The 27859-nt window shown below is 29.3% G+C and overlaps 1 protein-coding gene across 2 annotated transcripts; it reads left to right on the forward strand.

Annotated features, from left to right (window-relative positions):
* The first annotated feature begins 1356 nt into the window (after positions 1 to 1356).
* On the forward strand, positions 1357 to 25953 carry LOC107436088 (uncharacterized). Of its 2 annotated transcripts, none has more exons than XM_016047666.3 (10): positions 1357 to 1387; positions 3296 to 3338; positions 5209 to 5268; positions 8777 to 10885; positions 12651 to 12800; positions 16310 to 16473; positions 19025 to 19255; positions 19879 to 19972; positions 20988 to 21139; positions 22488 to 25953. In XM_016047666.3, the coding sequence occupies exons 2-10, from the start codon at positions 3309 to 3311 to the stop codon at positions 22699 to 22701; spliced, it is 3204 nt and encodes a 1067-aa protein (XP_015903152.2). In that variant the 5' UTR covers positions 1357 to 1387; positions 3296 to 3308; the 3' UTR covers positions 22702 to 25953. The 2 variants fall into 2 exon arrangements, with proteins under 2 accessions (XP_015903152.2, XP_015903145.2); XM_016047659.4 differs by having other exon boundaries at positions 1372 to 1632.
* Positions 25954 to 27859: the final 1906 nt, after the last annotated feature.

The following is a 27859-nucleotide window of genomic DNA, read 5'->3' on the forward strand; positions in this document are numbered from 1 at the left end:
ATACAAAAATTTGAAATTAAACATAAAAAAATAGGTAAATGGAGGAGAGCAATACAAAATAAATTCAACAATATCTTTCCTTAACTAAGTTGCCAAGTTATAAAATATGAATATAGAGTGGATAGAAAATTTTTTGAGTTATGTTTTCTTTGACGTGTCTAAGAAAGCGATTGTGTAAGAGTAAGTTGCTTGTGGAATTTTAATTATTTAAAAAATTAATCTTCCAATTTAATTTTTATTATTAAAAAGATCAAGTATTTTCTAGTATTCAAAATTACTATTTAGGATACTTAATTAATCAAGGTAATCATTCAAAAAAGAAAAGTTAAGAAATGTGAAATGCTATCTTGGAATACAAACTTCAAATAATATTTGATATATTCTAAAAAAAGTTTTTATTAGTGGAAAACCATAGATAATAATCATGTATTAAGGATAATGTAACCATTACTAATTTCAATTTACTTTCTTTACAGGAGAATTGAACTGACCTAACTGATGCAATAAATTATTTTTAAATTCTATTAATTTTTAAGTCAACTTTGAATGCTTTTTTTTAGAGGTAGGTACTTCATTTACGTCGCACTAGAGCTGCCCAATGGCCAACATCATTTTGATCTTCTGCGGAGGGGATGGCTCCCTGCTTTGGTAGCCCAGCTACTTACGCCCGAAGTCGAGCACTTTCAACACCTACTTCAACTTCTTTTGTACTCAGGTTGCTTCAAATGGAAATAACTATAAATCGTGAATAGGGGACCACCTACAATGTTTTATTTTGTCGTAGGCTAATAAGGCTAGGGGTGCGATTTATGACCAGGCATTCGACTTCTGCCACACCCATACATCACTCCCGTTTATAGGGTGGACGCAATATCCAATTCAGTACCCCCAGAAGTATTTTTTTATTACAGCAGCCAACTCAATTAATGGGTTTACGACTACTAATGTTAAACTCCGTAGCCTTGTAATTTTGAACTCAATCCAGAAGATAAGGGGGAACTCCTGGATCAAGTATAGGGAGAAATTTACCTTCGTGGAGGACTTTTGATAGAACTAACCCACATTTGAATTACATGGAGAGGAAGACCACGAGAACCTCTCACAGCTAGCCTGACGGCAGGGGATTAGCAAGTCGGTGCGAGCCAGATACGGAATTCATATTTTGTTTTTAATCAACCAATTTATTTAAGATGTTACAATAATTCGGTAAATGAATAATAAATTTTTGGTAAATGCTGCTACAATAACGGAATTTATAATGTAAATAAATATTTAATCTCGTCGTAAAATAAATGCAGCGAGAACAGCAGCCCTTAAGACAAATTATTTATAAACGAAACTTTTATGAAATGGCAACAACTTGGATGAAAGCGCGTATTTCTGAAATGTAAATACAGCTGATTTCAATTGTATAAGTTCTAAAATCCTAAATTTTTGTTCGATATTATTCAGATCTTGAATTTTTTTTTGTATTTAAGGAGATAGAATTGAACAATCAAGAAGTGATAATTATATTTCTAGCCTATCAGAAATTATAATGACGTCTTACTCATAATTTTTAAGAAATGTCTTAAAAATTATGTTGCGTTATTTGTTTACTATTTGAAAATTACACTCCAACTCACTTTGAGAGTATGTTAATTTATATATATAAAAAAAGAAAGTTAAATTATGGGTAGCTTTATGTGACTTATATAATTTTGAGTGAAAAGGGCTGGCGGCGGTCTGTCTATAACTGTCTTATTGTAAATTCTTCTGATATTCGGTTTTCATTGTTCCTGAAAATAAAAGCGTAAACTCAAGGATGTGTTCCTAATATCTTGTTTAGTACAAAGTTTGAAAGTTTATTTTCTATTATTTAGAAGTTGTTTTTGCACATAGCATTTTTGGATTTCTATTTTTTTTTTACCAAGCTCATCCCTGGGGTATAGATCAATATAAAGATTTATGGAAATTAAAGCATTCTAAACAAAATCCGTGATTTTTAAACAAATTTGGCCAAAATTAGGTGGCAATGAAAGGGTTGAAACTAGGTTGAGATTTTCACATTGTCTTCTGTGGCAGAATAATCGCCAAGTTGTAGAAATTTCCGGGCAGTGGCCTGTGAGAAACTAGAAAAAAAAAAAAAAAAACTTCACAGAAAGGGACCAATTTAATAGGTATAACTCGCATAACGTCTACATTTAGAAAAAAAAATCGCAAGTCAAAAATCTATTTGGTACCTTGGTGATTGTATTTGGAGCAACAGATCATGATGCAGAAATATCCGAGAAACTAGTTACAAGAGTTAATCAATTGCTTGCAATTTTTTTTTTTTTTTTTTTGAGATTTTGTGTTTGCAAAATAGTATTTATTTTATTTAGGTCTGTATATAACCCCTTGTTACGTAATCCTCTCCCTATATTAGATTTATTTCAAGTAAAAAGAACTGTATAGCAAAACATTACTTATCAAAAAATGTATCAAACAATAGTAGTTTGATATTTCCTGATAGGGTTCATGTAATTTAGAATTATTTATTAAAATAAAATAAGAATTATGTCATCTTTACTATTATTTACCGACATTTATTAGATATAAAAATATTTTTATCCCTTTTGCAGCATATGAGGAAAATTTACTTTTAAGTAATAAAAAACAGATAGGTACAATCTCAAAATATTATGTCAGTAAATTTTTGTTCTTTGTCATTATTACTGAAAAGGAATGTAGTGTTCAAAAAATTTTCATTATTTTCTTTTCTTAAATTTTTAATATGCATACAATTTTTTGTATTATTTTGAAGTGTATGAAGTTTCAATGTACGTAGCAATACCTATCTGGTAGCAAACAGTTAATGGCTAAAATCCACTTATATTGTATTAGAAATTTTTAAATTATATTTAATAAACTTTGAGAAAAGAAACTACTTTAAAATTTCAAAATGTTTAGCTGTTCAAGTATAATATTCACTAAAAGTGTTATTTTGTGTGCTGTCAGAGACGGTAATGTAATGGTCCTTTGTTTGGGATCTAGCTTCCTAATTTCCTTTAAAATCTGTCTTCATTTGTTTTCTTTTTTTCTCTTGCCACCCAGGGCCCAAAAGAGAGAAACATGCATTCATTTTTAATAATAGCATATAAACAAGAAACGTGTTTGGTTCTTTGTTACCAAAATTTATTTATAGTTGACAAAGTCATTGTAATGTGGTAAAAATGAAGGTTAAAAAAATTATTTTTTGTGAAGAATTTTGCTATTTTTTTCATGCTTTTAAATTCCTTTTTATTGAACCATGTATTTTATTTTTATTTTCAAGATGAAGCTATGAAATGGCATCTGATAATATTCATGTTTCTGCAGTAAGTTTTGAATTTTTTAACATTGTTATGTACTCTTTGATAAGTTAATGTAATTTTTAGGAAGTAAAATAAATTTTTTTTTAAAAAAATTGCATTCAATTTTTGTAAAAGAATCATTAAATGGCTATATCCAGCATTACAGATTTCATTTAAAGTTATTAAATAAAATCTTTAATTAGACTGTTTTAGGAAATTAAAATTTATAGATTTTTAAAAAAAAGAAACTAATGCAGGGATCTGTCTAGGTTTTTATAAGGAAAGGTACCGGTTTTGTTAAAATTTTGACATAATTTGTGAAAATTTAAAATTATTTTTAAAAATCAACTCAAAAATATTGTAAAGTAAGAAGATATGTTCAAAAATTGTCACTGCAAATAAAAATCACTAGTAAATTTCTATATATTTTCTCCTAATATATTCAAGGAAATTTTTGTTATTGCAAAATTTTGGGCTTAAAATTGTATCCAAATTTAAAAATCCTTGTCCATTGTTAAATTTTAACTTGAATTAAAAAAAAAAAAGCATGCATTAACAGTACTTGCACTGAAAGTTATTTTCATTATGAGAACATATCCCACGGGATCATATAGAAAAAAGTTTAACAGGCAAAAAAATGTTTCATACAAAAATAAAGGTCTGTTAGAATAAATTTAGAACAATGTAAGAATGTGTAGAATAATGTTTTTCAATAACGAATTTCAACTTCCTGTCGTTTAATTGCAAATAACTCTGCGAAAAGAAGTTGCTAAATATGGCTCAAATAACCGTTTAGGCTTACCATACCTCACTATCTGACCAAGTACATGCTACCTATTTGTTATGTGGAATTAACCAGGAATTTATCGTTTCTTATGGGGATACAAAAACAAAATTTTAAGAGACTGGGAAGAGAATCTTAGAACTTGTTTATTTTTAAGAAGTATTTTGTAAAACTACCGTTTTTTCTAAAGTTGAATTTGTGAAGGTATCGCTAAACGGTAGTAAATATGCCCTGGACAGACCCCTGTAATGTAATCAATAACTAAGAGCCCTTTCCCTGTTGATCAAACTCAGCTGGGTTTGGAAAGACAGATTGGGAAAGTTTTAAATATCCCTTTAATCCTTTTTATTTAATTTGCCTAAATAAACTGATGGTGAATTTTGAATCACTTCTGCATGATCTTTTGACACAAACCTGCAAAATACAAAGCCATCGCCATAATCCCTATTAGATTTTGAGTTATAAAGTATGTTATGTTTTAGATTCTCTTCCAATTTTTCTCACAAAATTTTTCCATTCTAGTTTTGTAATCAGCAGTTTTTGAAAGGTAGTTGAATAATATGTCTGTTTTTACATTTTTTGATTAACACCTTTGTTTTTATGCAATTTACATTATAAGAAATTTTAACATCATCGAAATCCGTTTAAACCTTCATAAAATAAAATTTTAAAACATATGAAAACTGACCCCTGTTGATTTAAATTTCTAACCCAAGGTCATGAATCACATATTTTCATTACTTTAAAGTTTTGTGGAAAAACTCATTTCTTCTAATTTGGAAAAAGTACCTCCTATTGCACCCTTTGAAAAATATTGTACTGTTGAATAATATGGGCCTTTTAACTAGCATGTTATAAATTTTTTAGATTTCGATCATGCATTTTTAAACGAACAAACTTTTTATTTCTAGTTGGGATTAAGGATTATTATTATCTTAAATCTAATGATTATATTTATCTTAACATTTATCAGTGAAATTGAAGGTGCACTAAGCTTATTTGTACTAAGGTGCTTAGGAAGTTAATTAAAAACTTTGTTTTTTATTTTGTAGAAGATAATTCAATGATGAATATATGTTTTAATTACTTACATGATATATTTAATTATAGTTAGTACGTCAGCTAGAAGAACTGAAGAAGAAGAAAGCTCGTAATATCAAGAAGCTAAAGGTACTTTTTATTCTTATAAGAAATTAAAGCTACTTCAACATGAGTTTGTCATTCACAGTGCCATATTGCGTAACATTTCTGAAATTTTTTTTTTACTTATTGTTTTTAAAGTTTTAACTAAAGATGGATTGATAATTTTTTTTAATTCATTTTAAACTGAAATAAANTGCTGAAACATCGGTATTAGAGCCATACTCATTGGATGCGATTTTTTTCACATGCGTATGGAAACCTATTTGAAAGTGTTTCGCCAGTAAATATTTTCCACCAATCTGGTTTTCATTCGCATGCCAAAAAATCGTAGATAGTGAGATATCTTAGGCTTTATTTCATTTATCGTTATATTGCAAGTGTTTTTTTTATATCGACGGCTTAATTCAAAAGATATAGGCATTTTATCATCCGTTTCATCCTTGCTATCAACATCCTACTAGTAAGAATATTTGGTTCGAATCTAGAAGGTTTTTTTTTTCTTTCAACATTAGTAGCGTGGAAAGCTTCTTTCCTCTTTTCCTGTCGCTTTGCAGAAAAAAATCTCTGACATCGCAAGATATTGTCATTTTCCATCTTATTTCTTCTTCGGAATGCCGCCTTGAAAAATAAGTTCAAAAATTTTTTTTTAATTATTGTTGCTTCACAAGAACAACAAATAACCTTTTCGCTAGACATTATTTTTTTAAAAAAGAAAAAATCTTTTTACGCATGAAATTTTTCACATAAGTGCAAAAAATATAAAACGCTCTGTTCTCGCAAGAAAACACAAAAAGCAAATTACTGCGCCAGCGATGAAGGCCGAAGTTGGCAAATGTCCCAAAAATAGCTTAATAAAGGGGAAAAATTTTTTCCCCTTTTATATCCAGTTACTGTTTGTGTTGGAGACGGACTAGGAAGATTAACGGAGGATCGCGAGTGCTTTCCCCTTCCACGGTACGCTAGAAAAACAGTTATTTAAAAACAATTCTGTAAGAAAATAATTTTGCAGAACCATTATTGCTTCTGCAGAAATTTTCTGTTTCTGTCGGAATTATTTTTTTGTAAAACAGTTTCTTTTTCTGCAGAATCCTTTTTGAGAACTTTTGTTTTTGCCAAACCAAAAAATTTTATTTCCCAAATAAGAAAATCTTTCTGCAAGAACTCAGTCCCTTTCTGCGACAATGTCGCTGTGTCGCCGTGTTTCTGCCACGGGGAATGGAGCAATTCCAAATTTTAATTTATAAGCTGATATAGATTTAGTTTCGAACTATTAATTTTAGATACTTTTATTTCCGTAATGCAAGTTGTCTAGAAAATGTTGCAACAATTTTTTAGGATTATAGGTATTTTATAAAGAGGGCAGGGTATTTAATAAAGATTGGGAATTGCATAACAGGCCATGACTAAAAACATTGTGGTGTGTGTAGGGGGGGGGGTAAGTGATACTAGCTGGCATAATGTGTACAAATGGTGTACTGGTTCACAGTACTAGAACAGATTTGTTAGTGTTTGCACCACTTGATACTGTGCATGTCCAACACCAATGGTGGGGTATTGATTGTAGCACACTTAGTTTCTGTGATTCTAAAAACACAGACATGTCTTTTCAGGAGATCCATTTATCATGCTATTGATTAGTATCACTATGTACTTTAAGGGTTCCCTTCCCTATGAAAAGTAATACAGGCCTGATGAAGGGTGATCATGAAGGACAACTAACAGCACCCACACAGTATTGCTAGATGCACAATAATGGGATAGTGCCTAGCAGGGTTGACTTGATTTAAATTACGCAGATTTTTTTGAATCATTGATTTGATTGAATTTGAGTTGAAGTTATTTGATAAAGTTTTTTATTGAATCATTGATTTGAATCGATTGTTTTTTTATTTACAAAAATCCTTTATTTAAGTCAAATTTTTTATTTTTTGATTTGAATAATTTATAAATACAGTGAAACCTCTGGGTAACGACCACTCTCTGGTACAGAATTCTTTCCATAGACTTTGTGTTGAAGAAAATCTTTTGGAGGGATCATTAAAACCTCACCCAGCGACCGGACATAAACCTGCACCAAATGCGGAAAAGGAAAAATAAGGAAACACGAAAAAATATCAAAACAAAAAATTTATCAAAACAAATTAGTAGATTAAAACATATTCTAAATATTTGTGAAAAACTCTTGTTTAGAGAATTCTTTTTGACCATACAATCTCCACAGTCAGAGTGCACTAAAGACGATGCTATCAATGGTATACTTTTAGAGCTGAAAGTTTAATTAGGAAAAAAAAGCTATTTTAGAAAAAGCAAGCATCTCAAACAAACCTCTTCTCATCTTTTAAAGCTAACTAATTTTTATGATATAAAATGAAAAGCAAACTTACACAAAAAACATAACTGTTTATTTATTTATAATAGCTTTATCATTTATAATTGGTAAATTTGTTTTTGCACATAATTATATCAGTAGGAATCGTTTTTACAGATGCTAAATTTAATTCATGGATCTGTCTTTTCATGACACCAACAGAAGTGGCATTTTCGCATCAAGGGAATGACACTGACTAAAAATAAAATTGTTTCCAAAAAATCATGTACCTTCAATAACAATTTTAAAGTCAACGCATGTAACCTCTCAGAATGACCAACTATCAACGACCATTTTGATGTGAAACGAAGAGTGGTCACTCCCGAGAGGTTTTATTGTATTAAACTTGAATAAAAACATGTAGCTTTCGATGAAATTAATATATAAAAAAAGCTCAGATTACCGTATACAAAGGTATGATTCAAGTTCAATCACTAATGAACTTTTACTACTAGTGTATCAGAGAAAAGTAAAATTTTGCGGTTCAGATTTTTTAATGTGATTTAGTTGTTTGAAAATTGTGATTTAAAAAAAGCTAGTTAGCATGCAATTTGAAATGCCAGAAAAAGTTAACAATAGTAATATTGACATTAAAAAAATGTTTTTAATGTTCAAATCTGGAGGTGATTATTCATAGCTTCTCCCTTTAACTTCTAATTTAAATAAAATTGGTGATCAAACAAAACTGACTTTTGATTAGAATGAATTAAAATGATAAGATTTGTCAACATTAAAAATGACTAAAGAAAATATGAGTTTTTATGAAAATTCTTTTAGAAAAGTGTTTATATTTTTTTTATTATAAAATAGATATAAGGATTTTTATAGATCACTATAAAGATTAGACAGTGCATGCATATATTATTTTGTCAAAGTATGCTCCATAGTAGAATAAAAAAGTAAATAAATATTTAAAAAATGAGGTAATAAAAAGCAAAATAATTGATTTTTTCTAAAAATTTCTATTTTTATTTCAGCAACATTTATTTAAAAGTAAAAATCTATAATTTTTTTTTTTGAAAAAAGAGATAGGCCATGGCCAACCCAGCCTCCTCCATAGGCATGTCTTTAGCAATGCTATATTTTTACTCTTTTTCTTTTATAATATTCAATCAAACTATCTAACCATATCCTAGATATTTACTTATTTATTACTTTTTTTTACAGCGCAAATCTGGAAAAATTGAAGTTTTGAATGACAGGAAAGTTTTTGGTGAATTGAATCTTGAGCACCAATTTTTAAATCCAATACAATCTGTTAGAAATGAAATAAAATATTTTAAAGATGGTGTTCTCTGTCTGGAGAAAAATGAAACTGATTCCGATAACTCTAAACAATCACCAAACAGGTCAGAATGTCCTGGGGAAGATTCAGAGCCAAATCAAAAAAGATTGTCAGGTGATCATCAGATCATTGGCCACTCTGAATATGAAAATTATAGCAGGGTGGATTCAGAGCATGACCGGTTAGTTGGCCGTAAGAGATCAGCAACTGATTTCCAAAATGATGAAACTATTAGCCATTCTAAAAAGACTAAAATAATTGAAAATGAACTTTCTGAAGCTTCTAAAGAACAGCGTACAAGTTCAGAGGCAGTTGAATTTTCCGTCCTTGAAAAGGAATGTATGTTCTCAAGACAATCAGAATGTCCAATACCTGACAATTGTGATAACAAAGATAGTGATATCTGTAAAGTAATAATTAGTAACAGGACTGAGGTATCAAATCTCTTACCAACATCAAATTCAGAAGACTTACCTTTAGAAGATAAGGTAGTGTTTGAAAATTTAAAAGACAACACCTGCAGTAATAGCTATATTACGAAGAATGTAGTTCCAGTGGATACTGATTTCAGTCAAAATGTGTTTGTTGAGGAAAATGATGGAGCAGAAAAAAGCCCCATCAAAGCAGTCATTATTCAAAAACGAACATTGAATGAAGGCAGTAATGATTTGAATTCATGTAACAATGTTATCATTCCTGTTCAGTGTGATTCGAATGTAATAGAAGTGGCAGATACTGAGATAATGATTGCTCATCAATCTCAAGATGATATCATTTGTCACAATAAAAATTGTGAGCCTCTGGAAAAATTGGATGAGATTGATGATCAGGAAGTAAAAAATAAAGGAACCACAGTAATTGAAATAGCAGAAACGGAAGAGATGGTGAACAAAGATTTCCCTACAGATGTGGGTGGTTTTGAAGAGGTGGCAACAGAAGAACCTACTTCAGCTCCCTTACTGCCCCAGACGTTGAGACATCCATCCATTAACTGCACTTTCACTGATGAAGAAGATGAAACCGCTGATCTTGAAAACAGTCTTGATGTAGACAAGCTGCTGGAAGAGTCTGACTGTGATGAGTTAGATATTGAAAAAGAGAACTTCTGTCACTCAGATTTAGATGAGAAGGAGATTGAAGAAGAGAACCTTTGTCAGTCGGATTTAGAGAATGAAAACCTATCTCAGTTTGCAGTGAGTGATTCTGAAGTTAGCAGCCCTTTCTCGAAACGAAAGAAATCAAATTATCTTTATAATGACGTCGATAAAGTTACAAAAATGGCTCCCTACAATGTTATCGACGTTTCTGCCGAATCTGAAATATTAACCATTCCAGAAACTGAATGGTTTGATTTTGCAAGCTACAGCAACAAAGTCGAGGACATTGCCGAAAATGTTTCCATCGAAACCGATTATGCCGATAACTGTGACAAAGCCGTGACAGTTGATAATTGCCATAACAATTGCATTGAAACTGATTGCAATGTTAACTCCAATAGTGAGCCAGTCTATTTCATAGCAAAAATTGATAAGGGTGCTGTTGCAAACGATAGAGCTATTGATAGCCATACAGATTCAGTACGTAGTATCATCCAAGTCAAACATGATAATAAAGGTATTTGCATTGGAATTGAGGGTACAGCGATTTCAGACTGCAGGGAAGAGTCAGACTGTTTCAAAGCAGATGAGAGTGCCCTCGGCCTTAATAATTGCCTTACAACTGGAAATTGTCATAAAGAGACTGAAATCAGCAATAATAATTTGCCTGTAAATAATTGCGATTCTGAGCAAAATTTTGAAGAAGCAAAAAATGGTGAGCAACTTTCTTCTCAACATGAGTTTGAAACAGACTCTTTTGGAACTGAGGATTTTCTAAAATTTGTCAACTTGCAGCAAATGCCATTCAGTTCTGATAGTTCAAAATCCAGTGGTCAGAGTGACAAAGTTGTAGATAGCCTAGAATCGAGTCTCAAGTTTCAGTGCTGCTTTCAGGTAAATATTGCTCGTTTGTTGTGTCTAACAGTTTTATCACTGTATATAATAACAAAGATTTAAAAGTGTCTTGTGTTACAGCCAGTTATCCCCGGGAGGATGCCTGGCTCCTCAATGAATGTCAGACCCCAAATTACCTCCAACATATGCTGCTGAAAAATGCTATAGTTATCATTGGAAATATAACACTTCTGAGCTTTTTAGACATTGACCATTTATTATTTAAAACTTTTTACCATTCTTTCAGTAATAAACGTTTCACAAAACATGATAATGTTTACTTGTCTGATAATTTATAATAAATCATAAATCATTAAATTATATTTGATTTGATTTTTTGCAATGCAAACATGAATGTCTGTACTAATTTGTATTTATTTATATATAAATATTTATATAATATTTTATTTTCTTGCTGTTATTGATCACTAATCAGTAAAAAAAGGAAAGCATTGTCAATTTTCATACAGTTGGCTTTTTAATAATTAGGCATTTTCTGTATTCCTGTGAACATACAAAAAGTGAAGAGCACTCTGTTACAAATGTCAAAAATTTGTGTTAGCAGCGAGCACTTGGAAGAAGAAAGTGTGTTCAAACTAAAATTTACACATTTTTTAAATAAATATATATGTTTATTCATTTTTCTTTTATATACTAAATATTTTTGTTACATTTTTTTAATTATAATTTTTTTATTAATTGTTAGTTTTTAAGTTCATTACTTCTTTATTACTTTTCAAACATTAAGTCAATATTAGATATTTTATGCTGACTTGCATTCATTCCCCCCCTCCCCGTGGCAGAATCGCAACAACACGACGACATTGTTGTAGAACGTTACAGAGTTCTTGCAGAATGATTTTTCTTTAGAAAAGTGAAAATAATTACTTTTCTTCAGAAGGTTACTCGTAATATTTGAATCATGCCTTTAGGTAATCACTTTTTGACTCGCTAAATTTATGCCAATAGTATCGTGAATCAATGTATAATGTTCCGATTGCATTTTCTGCAGTTATTGATGTTCATGTGAATTTTAAATATCCCGTTATATTTCAAACAGTATCTAAAGTTCGAATCGTGCATTTGAGTATATACTTTAAGGCAATGATTCTATTGAATTTTATGCAGTTATTGCTATTCATTTCTCCATAGTTTTTAAACCCGATATTTTTTATACTATATTATTTATTACAACAACCTAATCTCGAAACGAAACACCTATTTCAGAAGTCCAATTAGCGTGATTTTGTCGTCGATCTTTCCTTCGGCAATTACTACTATGGATTTCATGATTTTTAATTATTCTTTTTACTGTGATGATTATTTACAAAATACAAAGAAACAAATAATTTGTGCGCCCCCCAACAAAATGCGAGAATATCACCCATAATATTAGAATAAAAAATTGTTACATGTTCAATTAAAAAGAAAATTATATGTTTTTTTTTTTTTTGGTAAACACAGCACTTTTATAATTTTAAATTTGTAACATATATGTTTGTTATTATTGAAAGTATCTTGCAAAAAGATATTAGTGCTGGAGAGTTTTGTCGCAGATAGCTCGAAAAAATTCTGCCACAGGGCATTTCCTCATATCTATCATTCACAATGAATAAATAGTCCCATGAGAAACAATCCATTAGAAGTTCTTCCTATTATATTTATATATTGCATGCCACTAAATTCCAACCCAACTAATCCTAATAAAAAAACTAGAACAACTCTTTTTGAAGGGACACACTGATCCTTTAAATACATTTTTCAGAGTGAGAACATAAATGAAGAAGTGTCCCAATTGAAAGTGTGTTACTTTAACAGCAGTCATTATCTTTTCATTCAACATCAGACATGGATTCAAGTGTGGAAACAAGAAGATGATTCAGATTGGATGAAAATATTTGCTCATCAGGTCGATGTAGGAGTTCTTTTTTTTTGTTGCTCTGTTCATTCTTGTTTATGAAATTGGAAATAATATTTTTATAATTAAATAATATGTTCCTATCACACAATTTTCAACATTTTGTTTTAGTAGTTCTCTGAGGAATTAGTATATATTTCTCTGTCGTATGATTTTTGTTTATATAGCAGTTTGCTTATGATGTATTGTTTATTTATTACTCGACCTGCCCTATTTAAGGGCATACGAGTGTAGATTCATAAAACATATATTATACACACATAAAACATCAGAAATTGTATAAAATCACAGATGTCAGTGGCAACAGCCCGACAGAGAAAATACAACATTACAAGTAACAACAGAAAAAAAGGTATAACATCAATGACATCTGCCAAAACTGAGCCATTATAAAAAATAAATAAATAAATAGATAAAAGTCCAATACGGTCCCTTACGCAATTAAAAAAATCAAAAGAATACAATACAAAAAATTTAAAATCTCAAGAAGGAACGATAAAAATGGTCCCAAAGTTAAAAACAAACATAATAACATCACACACTAGTACAAAGGACTAAGTAGTTAAAATCATGACCTATAACCGGGCCAAAACAAATTAAAAAAAAAAAAAACAATAATTAAAAATTTAAAAACAGAAAAAGGTTGTAAGCCCAAGAGCAACCATCCAGTAGTTAAGCTCAAAGTCTAAAATTGGTAAATTTATGAAAATAAATAATAAAATAGTAAAACGTGATACGGTTGAGACACCCAGATTAGAGGTCGTGGATTCTGAATTATTATTAGACTTCCTCTAGAAGTCTAATAATAATAATAAGTCCAATGTTTGTTTAATGATGGATTTAATTATACCCCTGCAGGTCGAGCTTGAAAAGCATTGGACTTGATCTAAATTTTGAAAATGATTTTCACGGAGTGTTCGGAATCTTGGGCAATGCAAAATTAAGTGGTCAACATTTTGAAATTCATCACAATAATTGCATGCCGGGGATTTGTTAAAGAGTCTACTTTGATGGTCACCGAACACTCCATGGCCCGTTAAAAATTGGTTAAAATAGAAGTTTGCCTGCAGTCTATTATGTTTTGGGTCTTTTATGAATTTATAAACCTGTCTACCTTTTTCAGAATCCCGCCAGTCTTGTTTCCATCTCTTATTTGTGTAATCTTTGACCATTGTTTTAACTTGGGCGATGGTGCTCTGGGACTCAATAGTAATACTACCGAGACTGATGGCATCCTTTGCAACTCTATACGCCTCCTCGTTGCCATCTATTCCTATGTGGGCCTTTACCCAATTGAGTTTGATATTGTTTTGCCAGAGTTCTTTGGTTTTTTCAACAAAAAGGGACACAGGTTTTGGATTATTTAAAGCTTGCAACGAGGAGAGCGAATCGGAGTATATTGTCGCATTGGGATAGTTATTTATTGCAGGCCAATTTCGGGCAGTTTTAAGCGCCATCAGCTCGGCTTTATACACACTGCTGTTATTGCTCATTCTGATGGAGGTCGCATCAATTGTTTTACCGTTATTCCTAACAACAACACCTAGTCCTGTCCTTTGTTCAGATATGTTATTAGTATCCTCGGCAACCTCCATTGTTTATGATGTATATGTTGAACCAATTATAGCTGTACTCATGAGATACTTTTTATAGAACAGCATTTCTTTGAAACATCAACAAAGTTAAAATAATTTGCAATTTCCATAAAGGGTTAGTATACACCTTAAAATACAAAATCCAATCTCAATAAAAAACTACTAACTCGCAGACGTTCAAGAATTGTCTGCTTTTTTTCGTGATCTTGTACTGTTTTTCTATTAATACTTGTGTTTGCTGGATATATTTAAGACTCTATAATGTTTACAATGTTTTGATTCTTATTGTATAATATTTGATGAGGCCTTATATAGAATTATTTGCAAGGCCAAATATCATGTAACTGGTTGTAAATTTTTTTAAAAACTAAAATGTAAATACAGCAATTTTTATTAATTATAATAGTTTAATATAATAAATTCAAAAGATTTTTATCACCTTTGCTCTAAATCAACATGTAATAACAAACTTTATCTATTACACATTTTGTCTACTATTTTGTTTTGTAGGTTTAAAAAAATGTTTGCTATTGTCTTTAGATTAAGAAAAAAAAAACTTTTAATTAAAAAATATGGTTTTTGAAACTTTAAAACATTTTTTATTAACTATTTTAAAATTCTTTCACTTCTAAAAAATAATTTTATTTTATCTTTATGTATTGTATTTCATTTGAAGCATGTATTTCTCACACTCTATAACACTAGGGTATTTAGTGTATAAATTTATGCCTTTGAGAAAGAAAGTTTCATTACATTTGTTACATAAAAATAAAATAATACAGCAAAAATAAAAAAAAAATTAATGTGCAAAAATTATGTTGGGATTTTTTATTTGATTTATTTTACACTTGTGAAATTCAAATACAAATATTATACAGTGAAACGTCTTGAGAGCGACCACTCTCTATTCCACAGTCAATTGGTCGTTCCTAGGGGTTACCCTCGTTGACTTAAATGTTATCAAAGGTACATGTTTTTCCCCCAAGTAGTTTTAATTTTTCTTATTGTCATTTTCTTAGTGCAGAAATGCCACTTGTGATGGGGCCATGACAACCGGATCGATGAATAAAATTGAGCCTCAATAAGAATTACCTTTACTGATATAATTATGTATAAAAACAGCCAATGAATGATTGTACCAATCGTGAATGATAAAACTATTTTAAATAAGTAAACAATTATATTTTTTTTTCATTTTTATTTAAGTTAGCATAGAAATTATTTAGCTTTTAAAAAGGAGAAGAGGTTTGCTCGTTTGAAATGCATAATTTTTTCGAAAAAAAAACTTTTGTTTTCTAATTAAACTTTCAATTCTAAAAGTAAATCATTGATAGCATCGTCTTTAGTGCACTCTGACTTGAGGCTGTCGATCTCTGAGAGATCGTCTAAAGGAGCTCTCTAAATAAGAGCCACTTATTAATATTTTGAATCTACTTATTTGTTTTATTAATATTTTTTGTTTTGATATTTTTTCGTGTTACCTTATTTGACCTTTTCTGCATTTGGTGTAAAGTTATGCCCGGTCTCTGGGGTAGGTTTTGATGGTCTCTCCTAAAGGTTTTTATCAACGCAAAGTCTATGGAAAAAATTCAGTGTATCCCAAAAGTGGTTGCAATTAGAGGAGGTCGCTATACGGAGGTGGTCTTTTTCTGGAAATTCTGGAATATACTTAATTAAGGAAAAGATAAGATGAAATTTAAAAAAAAAAAAAAGATTGAATAAAATGAAATGAAAATAAAGGAAAGAAAAGGAAAATGAAGAAAAATAAAGTTAAGAAAAATAAAATAAGATAAAGTAAAGAAACAAACTATCTAAATCAAGTTTTTACTTGTATTTAACATCGTTAAAACAAGTGTTTTAAACATGATATTAATATTTGATTTTGTCCTTTGTTTATTTTATTGAATTTAGGATCTTCAGTTTAAGGAATTGTGTCTTTCTCAGAGTGAAAGTTATTTAGTGTTGGTTATGCTGTTAAATTCAAAACAAAGTAAACAATGTCTTCAATTTTTGGTGTTTGAGAGAGAAAGTAGATTGATCAAATTGATGGAACACACTCACTGGTTTGAAAATAGGTAATACTTTATTTATTTAAAAAAGGAACTTTTGGCAACAAATTTGTTGCCTTCTTTTTCCATATCATGTTTTTCTTTGCCTAATTTATTGAAATAAAAATATGACAAAATAGACTGCCCAAAGTAGTAAACATTTGCAACTTAAAGTAAAAAAGATAAAAAGAAAGTTCTTTCTTAGATTGTTTGACGAATTTTCATGAATGTTGCATATGTTATCGCGAAAGCTCAAAAACCCTTAACATGCACATTACGTATTTAATGTGCAGATTTAATTTAAGGTAAATCATTAAAGTCCTTAAACGTTTCTCATAATTTACCTAGGCAATTGGCATATTAACAGCTTCAATGGTTAAGTTCAAAACTTTGTTTCTCTCATTCTACGAAATAATTTATTGATGCTTGATTGCATTTATTGACCCTTGAGTTTTAGAAAAATTAATAAATGACATTCTGGTAATTCCCTTGATTGTAATATTTCAAACCGTTTGATTCTTTGTATTATAGTTTTGAAAGGGATTGATTCTATCAATTAGTGTGTTGATTGTTTAATTGTAATAGATTGATTGTTTAAATAACAAAAAGTTAATAAAAAACATTGTGTTAATTTAAGCATACAGAAATGTTGCTGTTGTTCTAGCAAAGATCTCATCTTCACTTTAACAAGTGCTTAGTAGGTTTTGTGCAAAACATCTTGGTAATTTAGACTACTTAGATAATCTAAGAAATGAAATAATTTTTTGGCACTTTGATGGAGCCCCCTAGCACATGAATTTAGATAATCTGTGGAACAACTGTTATTGATTTGTAAGAACTGTTGCTTTAGGTTTAAATAAACCAGATTTAAAATAATTCACTATCTGTTAAAAAATTTATATGCATTTATTAAAAATTTAATGTCTATGCTTTCTTAATTGATTCTCTACGGTAGAATTTAAACTAGGGTAAGTGAGTTTTACTGAAAAAATTTATATTTTATCTTTATTCAAATCGATTTATATTTTTTATAATTTTTAACGCCCAATTCATTTTATTTTATAATCGGTGTTGAAGAGGCAGCTCAATTTTGAGTTTACGACTGGCCATGTTTATTTCCATAGCTTTGTAATTTTGAACCCGATCCAGAAGACAAGGAAACTCCTGGATCAAACATTGGGATAAACTAGCTTTCGTGGAAGACATTTTGATGGAGTTTACTCTTAATTGTAATACATGGAGAAGTAAATCACGAAAACTTCTTACAGTTAACTCAATAGCAAAGAGATTCGAAGTCATGATTTGTCTACCACTAACGATATTTTTATATCAGCACTGTTGTCAGTGCGAGCTAGGAGCAGAATTCGTATCAACCAGTCATTGCTAGGATTCAAACCTAGGTCACCTTATTGGGAGGCGCGTGCTCTGATGTCTAGGTCATTGAATTGTTTTGACCTTTATGTTATTCAAAAAAATTTTGTATTTATCTAAAATGAATTTGATATTAACTAACCATTCAAAAGTAAGAATTTAAGAGTATGGTATATAACGCAGTCGACCTTTCAAACCCCTTAAATGTTACAAAAACCAGAGTGTCAACTTATACACCAGCAATAAAGTCTAAAATTTGTTGATCTTAAAATATCGATGCGTTATGAACAATAAAATAGATGTGAATAAAGAAAAATTTATATTCAGAGAGAACAAAGTGCCAAACTAGAGAAAATAATGCTGACTTTTTTGTACTTTTTTGAAATATTTTTTTTAATTTTAAAAATTTTCATGTTTGGTTCTTTCAGCATTTATACACTCAATATGTCAGAAATTTGCTATCTTGTAATCTAAAATACTAATAGAATGAGTTGTCTTAAACAATATATAAGTTTTTTTAATATATAATAATAATAATAATATATAATAATAAAAGTTTTAATGTCATTGCAAACAGAAAATATTGCAGCCAACTTAAATTTGTAGCGTAATATATTTTATAATAATCTTTAAAATGTCCTGAATATTTTATTATGTATTACTTAATAGATTGTATAAAGTTTATCCTATTTTGCCTTTCGTAAAATTAACTGTTTTTTTCCCTTTAAAGTTCTCAGTTAAATAATTTATAAATACCTAATGTGACACTTCCTAATTTTTTTTAGATTGTTCAATTCTATTAATTTTAATAAAATAAGCAATTATCAGTTAATCAGCATTTTTTCAATCACTTTATATGTTTTTAAATAAAAAGTGCACATTATTTCAAATAGTAAAAGAAGTAGGACTATTTTATTGTTTTGTTAATATGTTCCATTTATTGTAATAATCTTTTTTTTTATTACATATTTTACTAAATCTCAAAATTTTTTTAAATTCTAAATTTGTGAATATTTTTCTTCTTTAAAATATCTTTTCCATGCTTTCTTTATATTTTTAACTTATTTTATGAGTTCTAAGTACTTGTAGCTTATGCACAGTAAATGAAACTTAATGTTAGTTTTCTTCGTTAATCTCTTTTCTTTTATCCTTCTGTATCTTTATTATGTCATATATACATACATATATATATTCAATTTTTATGCAGTGAAAATCAAGCTGTTTTCCTTTGTGGTTTGGAGGATTTAAAGTTTGCATCAGCTCAAGGTAATCAGGATGGATTTAAAGTGTACTCCCATTCCTTTAGTTGCTTAGAAGATAATCCCCGTCTTCTGACGACCAGTCTTGGATCTGCAGCAGATAGTCTGCACAGCCTCTGCAGAATAGACAAATTACCCAATGCTCTTCTTGGTGTGAGTAAGACCATGCTCTATGTGTGGTAAGTGAAATTTCTATATTATATATAGGCCCAAAAAGTTTTTCTTGGAAGGGCCAAAAAGGTTCTTGAGAGATAGGGAATTTTTTTAGTATTGTTTATTTTCAAAACTTGCAATTATATTTATTCCTAATCAATAATAGATTAATTATTTAACATTTTTGTAATATGCTTAAAAAAAGAAACCTTTAAGTAAACCTTAGCTATAAAATGATTACATACTCTGGTATGAATCACGAGTAAGAATTAAAAAAGATAACGTTATTGTGTAGAAAAGCATTCCCACGACATCCTGTTGTGCGTCTGGGAATTATCGATGTTAAGACTCCGTAATTTCTTAACCAACGTCATGATTGTGGCAATAAAGGATTTGCATTCAGCACAGACTGTCTTTACATCTAGACAAGTTGTCGTGGACTTGGAACCCCCTTTAAGACTGTAGCTTTATATCCTGCAGCCATATTAAAACATCTCATTGTAGAATAATAAAAAGTTATTAAAGGAACATGTGCTCAATCAGAATTCTTATGTGTAATGATGAGCTATGTATTTTATTTTATTTATTTCATAACTTTTTCTTTCATTTGCCTTACAGTTGTAATGAATTCCATGTTTCACTCCTTTAGGCACCTACTCGAAGCTCGCTTAGTGACATCAGTTCACGTACAAACAGAAAACTCTGCTAGCATTGAAGATTGTGTCTGGACTACTGTTGAAAATGTAAGTGTTTTTATTAAGCATTTTTCTTAAACAGAAAAAGTGTGCGTATTTAGAAGGAAACGCAACATACCTGTCTTAATTTCTGTATACATCTATTAAATTACATTCTATTTTCCGAAACACAACTAACAAAAATCTTTGCTACTTATGTTTATTTTGTACAAACATTTTAAGTGTTTTATATTTAAAACAATTTTGTAATGATCAATCAAAGTAGTCTTCTGAATATGGTGAATGGGGTAGAACTCACACATCCATCCCAAAATTAAAGTTGGTTGGTTATAATTTTTTTTAAATAAATTGAAATGATATATAGTATACTTGATTACTCGAGAACCCTGTTATGTCAAAAATTTACTTTTCCCCATGCCTTATATATCCACGTAACATTAATTTAAATTCCTGTGTCAAAGAATTTCTAGTCAAAATGTTATGTCGAATATTTTTCAAAGTAAAAAGGAATTTTTTTGGAAAAATCACTTCGTTCAGCCACTCAACATTACTGTGCCCCGCGAAAAAATGCTACCCACATAAACAAACGTTTCATAAAATGATCAGAGAACATGGAAGGCGATGACTGGGCAGCTATTTTGCGAATAGAAAAATTGATTGATGATGAATTTCAAAACAATGTCGACAGGCCCAAATGGTAAATTTTTAAAAATAAACTCTATCAATTTAAGTTTATTTTAAACGTATTCGTTTATATTTAATGCCTAATTATTTTTGTGTTGCTTTTAAAAACAAAATTATCATTGCTGCATTTGAACTTATTGTCAACTATTATACAAATATCTTTATTAGTTCTTTATCTGATGTTTCATGACTCTGCCTTTTATATTATTTAAGAATTTATTTTTTCACTTTTTAGAACATATTTGGTTCTGAACTTGTTATCTCAAAAACTGGTTACCTTGAAATTTTTTTAGCGTCCCTGTAACTTTGAGGTATAGAGAGTATGTTATGTATATATACATATATGCACACTTGTAATGTTTTGCACAATTATATGTAGGGACTAGTGTTTTTAATGGCCACTCACACGGAAGAAAAGGAAAGTTCTAAAGTTTGCCAGCTCCTTGCTGCCAATCTCGCTACTGGTTTCTGTGAAGTTGTTCAGGCATACACTCTTCAACCAGCCAAAGAAATCAGTTTGCTTTCCAACAGGTAATAAAACATTTTAACACAGAACTCTATAAAAGCAGCATTTTGAAACAGCATTTTCTTGCAAGTTAAAATTGTTCCTTTATTCATCAAATTAGAATGAAATAGATATTTATCATATGTATGCAGCACCACTGTGTTTATGGCTTTAAGTATAAAATTAAAAATAACTTTTTAAATAAAGTAATTTTATTATATTGGCAGTTATAATGGTGTGTTTGAAATTAGCAAAAGTATTATTTTTAATGATTCTCTCAGGAATAATCAGCCTGCAATTTTTAAATTAATAATTGTGCAAGCTATGGAGCAGTTGAAGGGCACTTCAAATTGCTTTAACCCTTTTTATAAAGCTTCATTTTTCTTCTTTCTATCAGGTGATTTTAAATGGATAGATTTTGTTGCATAATATTAAAATTAGATTTTGTTGCAATATTTTTAAGTATCTGCAAAATATTAAAAAAAAATTGTCTAAAACAAGATGAATGATAACATCTTGCTCATTGAAATCAATAAAATCCCCAGTTCCATGTCTTAGTGCAGGGATGGCGAACCAGTGGCACGCGACACAATATTTTGGGCACGCCTCCGATCACAAAGTTTACTATGAAGCATATTAACAATTCAATTAAAATTCACAAAAAAAGAACAATTAATGCCAAAAAAGCAATTAATAACCATAAAAAAACAAGCGAACAATAAATAACTAGAAAAAAAAATTAACAGTTCTGCTTAAACTAACATCTTATAACCCTAATATAAGTTATTTGTCATCTAATCTGCAACAACAGAAGTCACACTGATGTTACTTTAAGTTGAATTACGCGTATAACTGAGACATTGCAAAAGTTGAGAATTGCATTTTTTCGTAGTAAATAAAGAGTTTTGAGTTGATAGTATTTAGTATTATTATTTACCCAATAATCACGAAGTCAAAACTATTTGTCGGCACGTCTATGACCTCATTAAAATATATTTTAGAAAAATGGCACTTTGGTGCATGAAGGTTCGCCACCCCTGTCTTAGTGTGTTGGAGTTTCTTGCTTTTGTTTACTTACTAGACATGACTATTGACAGAAACTTATGTTGATAATCAAGAATTGACCTTGTTGTTCTCTGTGTCACCAGAGTGATATGACCTCCTCAAGAACTGCCCTTTCATTTTTGAATTTTTAGTGACAATCCTAAGGGCATAAGATAAAAAAAAATATATTATATACCTGATTTAACAAATTATCTCCTAGAACCTTTTTCGTCTAAGACGCTCCTACATTTATGTTTTTAACTTGTAATTCTATGTCTCACAAAGTTTTATTTCATAACATAGTATAAGAATATCTTTAATCTTTTTAAGGAAAATGAACTTAGTGTACTCTGAACCATTCCTTGCTGCCTCTACTGAAGATGGTGCTTTCATTTGGTTCATTGATGATGAATATTGCTGCGCATCTTTAATGTCACCCAATTATTCTTCCATAGCCATAGCTCCATCCAGGGGAGACTCTTTCCTGGTAGTTGTGGGTTGTAGTGGAGGATGTGTTAATTGCTATGAAATGAAATACGGCTGAGGAAAGTGTAAAATTTGAATCTGTGAAATTTTTGCCTCTGAACGCATGAGATGATAGGAATTTGCTCTTTGTTGATTTATTATTTAAAGTAAATGTATCAACAGTTGAACTGAAAACGTTAACATGTATACTAGAGTAAACCGAAATCTTTTATTAGTAGTGTGAAAAGTTATCACTATCATTGAAAAGTATGCCAAGTCTATATTGATATCTTCTGTTGCTTCAATAAGGCAAAAGTTGTGAAATTTTGTTAAAAAATGCTAAGAATTAAAAATGTTTAGATTTTGTTCATAAATTTGCACACTACTTAAAAGTTACTGTTTCTCAACAAAAAAATTTTAAGCAAAATTTCAGACTTCAAGTGAGATATGTATTTATTTAAAGATGTATTTAACAGAGATGCCAATTATTACAATTTATTGGTAATTATGATTTCATGGTCAAAATTATAGTCTTACAGTTGAATAAAAAAATATACGGCTTTTTGAAAATTTCCATAATAATTTGTTTAAAATAAGTTTATAACTGATATTAAATTAATTTTATTACGTAATTAAAGAATGCACCTATTAATTTAAAAAACAGAATGAACCCTCTATATTGAATATGTTTAAAATTGAACATAAAATGTTTTTATGGTGAGCAATAAATTTAGGCATAGTTCTTTGCCAGAAACTAGTTATTTTATCAGAATTATATAAAGTCTATGAAAATGTTTTTATGATGTTTTCTTAATTTTATATATATGAAGAACTTTCAACTAAAGGATTAAATTTTTTTGCTACCCTAATTAAGATTTAAAAAAATTTTTTAAAAAAAATATTTGAATGCTTATTTTTTGTTGAAACATTTGTATAAATACTGTTGTATACTACAACCTGTATAAATACTGTTGTACAGAAATGCTTCATCTCAACTTTTGACCCATTGAGGCATTCAGAGTTATAGGTTTTGTATACATCCTAAGAATGGTAGTTAACAAAATTCTTTTGCACTAATTATAAATTTGAAATTTAAGCCCATTTCTATTACAAATCTCAATAGTTACAAAGTATCTCAATAAACAAAATCAGATCAGAAAAAAAAATAAAGCAAAAATATGTTTAATATCCTGCGTAATTCAATTGTAGCTATTGAAAAAATAATACAAGTGAGTGGTGGTAACTCTAATCTGATACAACTGACGAAAAAATGTGACCTTTAAGAAGTTTTACTTATTAAAAGTTTTGTTTTTCAACTCTCAACAGTATTTTTAAAAGCATGTTCATGCATTTATGTCATTTAAGAAGAGTACAAAGCCTTTTTAACTAAATCGAGCCCCAAAAAAATTTCATTTATGGTCCACAATGAATTTATTGTGTATAGCAATTGATCATTTCATTGATAAGAACAATTTCAAGTTTTTAAGAAATTAAAAAACAGTACAACAAATTATGCATAATATTTATGTAATGACTATGATATTTTTGACTGAAGTTAAATATGCTTCTTTAATGAAATTAAAATGAGTTTTTAAACTTTTTCAGTAGAGAAACTAATTTTATTACTGTACATAGAAGTATATTATTTTCACCTGTAATCATTTAAATACATCTTCAGTTGCATTTGTTATGAATAAGTTTTGGTAAAAGAGACTTTTCTATAACCTTGTCTTAAAAACTTTTTTTGCAAAAATTTATTTGAGACCTTAAAATAGTACCCAATATATTTTAGAACTATGTTATAATTTAGTGTTTAAAAAAAAAAAAGATCTATTCAAATTATATACGGTATACTCTGGACTTCTCAAAAACATTGTTATTTAAGAAAAAAAAAACTTTACCCTTTACATGCCCACCTAATATTAATTTGAATTCCTATGTTGTCGAAGAATTTCTTGTCATAACCTTATGTCAAATACTTTTCGAAGTAAAAAATGAATTTGTTCAAAAAAATCACTGTGTATCACCACTCAACATTACTGCGTCTCATGAAAAAAATGCTGCCCACATATTAAAACGTTTCAGGAACATGGAAAATGATAACTTGGCAGTTTTTTTTTCCAAATAGAAAAACTGATTGATAAGCGATTTCAAAAATGATTACGACAGGCCACGATGGTAGAGTTTTATTTAACAAACTCAATTATCGTTAGTTTATTGTAAACAAATTCTTTTATATTTAATGCCTAATTATTTTTGTGTTGCATTTAAAAACAAAATTATCATTCTTACATTTAGACTTATTGTCTACTATTATACTAATATCTTTATTAGTATTTATTTTGATGTTCCATGACTCTACATTTTAGTATACTATTTAAGAAATTTTTCTTTTTACATTTTAGAACATATTTGGTTCTGAGCTTGTTATAACGAAGACTCGCTATTTTTTTAGCGTCCCTTTAACTCAGAGATATCAAGAGTGTACTGTATATATTTTTAGAATTTCCAACCGAATGGCTGCACATTCGCAAATTTTTAAGGAATTACATAATCTTTTTTCTAGATTTCTATCACTTCATTTTTTTATCTTCAAAATTTTGGAACGCTTCCACTGCACAAATTTTAACAGCAATGTTTAGTTCATCAAGAATCAGTGGGCTTGAAATAGATGAGGTAAATTTGTATTTTTATATTGAAGTCTTTTCAAATTCTAATGCAATGCACTATTAATGCTGTTAATAGAAGAAATTTTTTTATTTATAAAAAATTAGATATTAGGAGTAAGAAATCTAATATAATTAATACAAAATTAAAAATGTTTGTTCTTATTTCCACACATTATTGAATACAGGTTTTAAATTCTTTCCAGTAAATAAATATTAAATTGTTTAATCAAGCCTTTCTAAATTTTCAATATATATAAAATGACTAACATTTATGTTATTTTTTTAAACACATGGATAGAGATTTGTTAATAAAGCTAATTTAAACTTACATAATTAGTAGTTCTGTTTATTATTATTGATACAAAAAGTTTGTTTCAAATTAAATTATCTTTAAGTTTTCATTTAATTACTCATTTATAATAATAGTTATAAAGACTTGAGCTTTTTAAGTAATTGGTAAAAGTTATATTTATCATAATCATTATTTCTAAATGTTTTATGATTGTTACTTTTATTGATTCTTTTTCATTGTAGCTATGTAAAATTTTTGTGAATGAAAGTATAAATAGAACATTCTCATATTTTTGTATATTCCAAAGATTTCTGTGTATATATTTCCATGTGGATTTGTTACTGCAAATAAAGTTTAGACAAAAATATAAGAGTTTTGAAATTGTATATATGAAGTACAACTTTGATGTTGTAATCTGTGAATTGCAAAAAAAAATTTCGAGTTAACCCTTAACAATCAAAAAGTATTTGAAGTTTACTTCATACTAGATCCAAGCTATTTTTTTATATAAAAGAAAGTTATGGTATTTTTAAATCTTGCCTATAAAAGAAACTAGGTATCAGAAATTTTATTAATTGTAAATATGGTGATATGATAAAATAATTTTTGCTGTCACATATTGGACCCATTAAACCATGCTGCTTATATGGCAACATTAGTATGTTAAGGAATTATTGAGTAATAAAGAGTAAGTAAGATGAATGCAATTAAAATAATCAGCGAAATTCAATGGACTAATTCTAAAGTAATTCATTTGCTATTCCAGTAAGAAAGAGATAAAGCTATTTGTTCCAGAGTTGTTTAATCACTCAAAAGGTTTACTAAATTTTAGTTTTGTACTCTTCCAAAAATATTATTTTTAAATATTCTTTCATCTTGATAGTTTGAATGATTAACAATGGTAGTGAATTTGTATGATCAGTAAGAAGAAGTAATGACTAGAATTAAACACTTCTATTTTACTTTATAACTGGAGTCAAACAGCCAACCCAATTTTGAGTTTTCAACCATCAAAGTTCAACTCAATAGGCTTGTAATTTTGAACCAAATCCAAAAGACAAAGGAACTCGTAGATTAAGCATTGGGACAATTTGATATAACCAACCCATATTTCCATTACACGGAGGAGGAAAACCACAAAAACTTTTATTGGTAAGCCAGACAGCACTTGAATTCTACCCATAAAAATCTGTCTACCATAGAGGATATTTTATGTCAACAATGTGATTGGTGCGAGCTGGGTGCAAAATTTTTTATCAACCAGCTACCACATTGGGAGGCGAATGCTCTATACCCTAAGCCACCATAGATCAAATTTGAGTAAGATAAAAAAGAAAGGAAGCATATTTTTATAGAATATTATCAGCGTTTTAATAAAAAATTTGTGCAATGCGAGATCAAAGTCAAGTTGGATGATGATCATGACACACGTGCTTCCATTTACAGTAGAGTAAATGAGTTTATATATGGTCATGGAAGTTATCTTCTCCTTAATGATCTACGGCAGTATTGTGTGTGACTGACAAATTAAAATGTATGAAATAGTTGAGGCCACAAGCATATCACAAACAGCGATTCTGCTATACAAGTAAACTATATGAATCCTTAGAAACTGGGACATTCAGAGCTCCCCTTTTTTTTAAAAAAAAAAACTTAAAAGCAGCTCTTTATTTCAAAGAATACAAATCTCTCCTGAAACCACCATAATTTTTTTAAATTTATTAAACATTCCGTTTCTTATAATTACTTTTTCTTTTTTGAAGTTTAATTTTGCCTAATCAAATTTGCTGATACCATTAATTGTTTTTGCTATGGAGAATTACATGTTCCAGTGGATGAATCACAAATTTTTTCATATTCCATTGACAATTTTTGGTCTATTTAATGCATTTAAACTGAGAAGGTACAGTAATTTGAACAAGTTGGAGGTAGGTAAGAAAAATTTCAGCAAGACAAGTGGCACGTTTGCTCTAGTAGGAAAATCCATAAGAGTGCATATAAATTTTTTTAATGCTGCAACATCCACAGTGTTTTAGTCTGGTGTACTGGTCAAACACGAAAAAATAGTTTAGAGGAATATGATTTACGTCGAATGAGGAAGCCATCACCCAAATATTTTGAGAACCTTTTGAAATCTATCCTTATTGCAGGTTTAAAAAAAAAGTACCTCAAAATGGAAATCCAAAAACGTTACATACCAAAGTTTTTTTAAGTAATTGATAAAGTACCTAAAATTTGAGGATGATATAAGAATTTGTTGGAAGCATATATCCATA

The sequence above is a fragment of the Parasteatoda tepidariorum genome, chromosome 9 (genome assembly GCF_043381705.1).
Source record: "Parasteatoda tepidariorum isolate YZ-2023 chromosome 9, CAS_Ptep_4.0, whole genome shotgun sequence".
Taxonomy (NCBI): Eukaryota; Metazoa; Arthropoda; class Arachnida; order Araneae; family Theridiidae; genus Parasteatoda; species Parasteatoda tepidariorum.

Excerpts from the sequence above, each read along its gene's own strand:
- LOC107436088 (XM_016047666.3), top strand. The coding sequence starts at position 3,309 with ATGGCATCTGATAATATTCATGTTTCTGCA. Across the intron at positions 10,886-12,650 it reads AGTTTCAGTGCTGCTTTCAG|AGTGAGAACATAAATGAAGA; the intron begins GTAAATATTGCT and ends TACATTTTTCAG. Across the intron at positions 19,256-19,878 it reads AAGACCATGCTCTATGTGTG|GCACCTACTCGAAGCTCGCT; the intron begins GTAAGTGAAATT and ends TCACTCCTTTAG.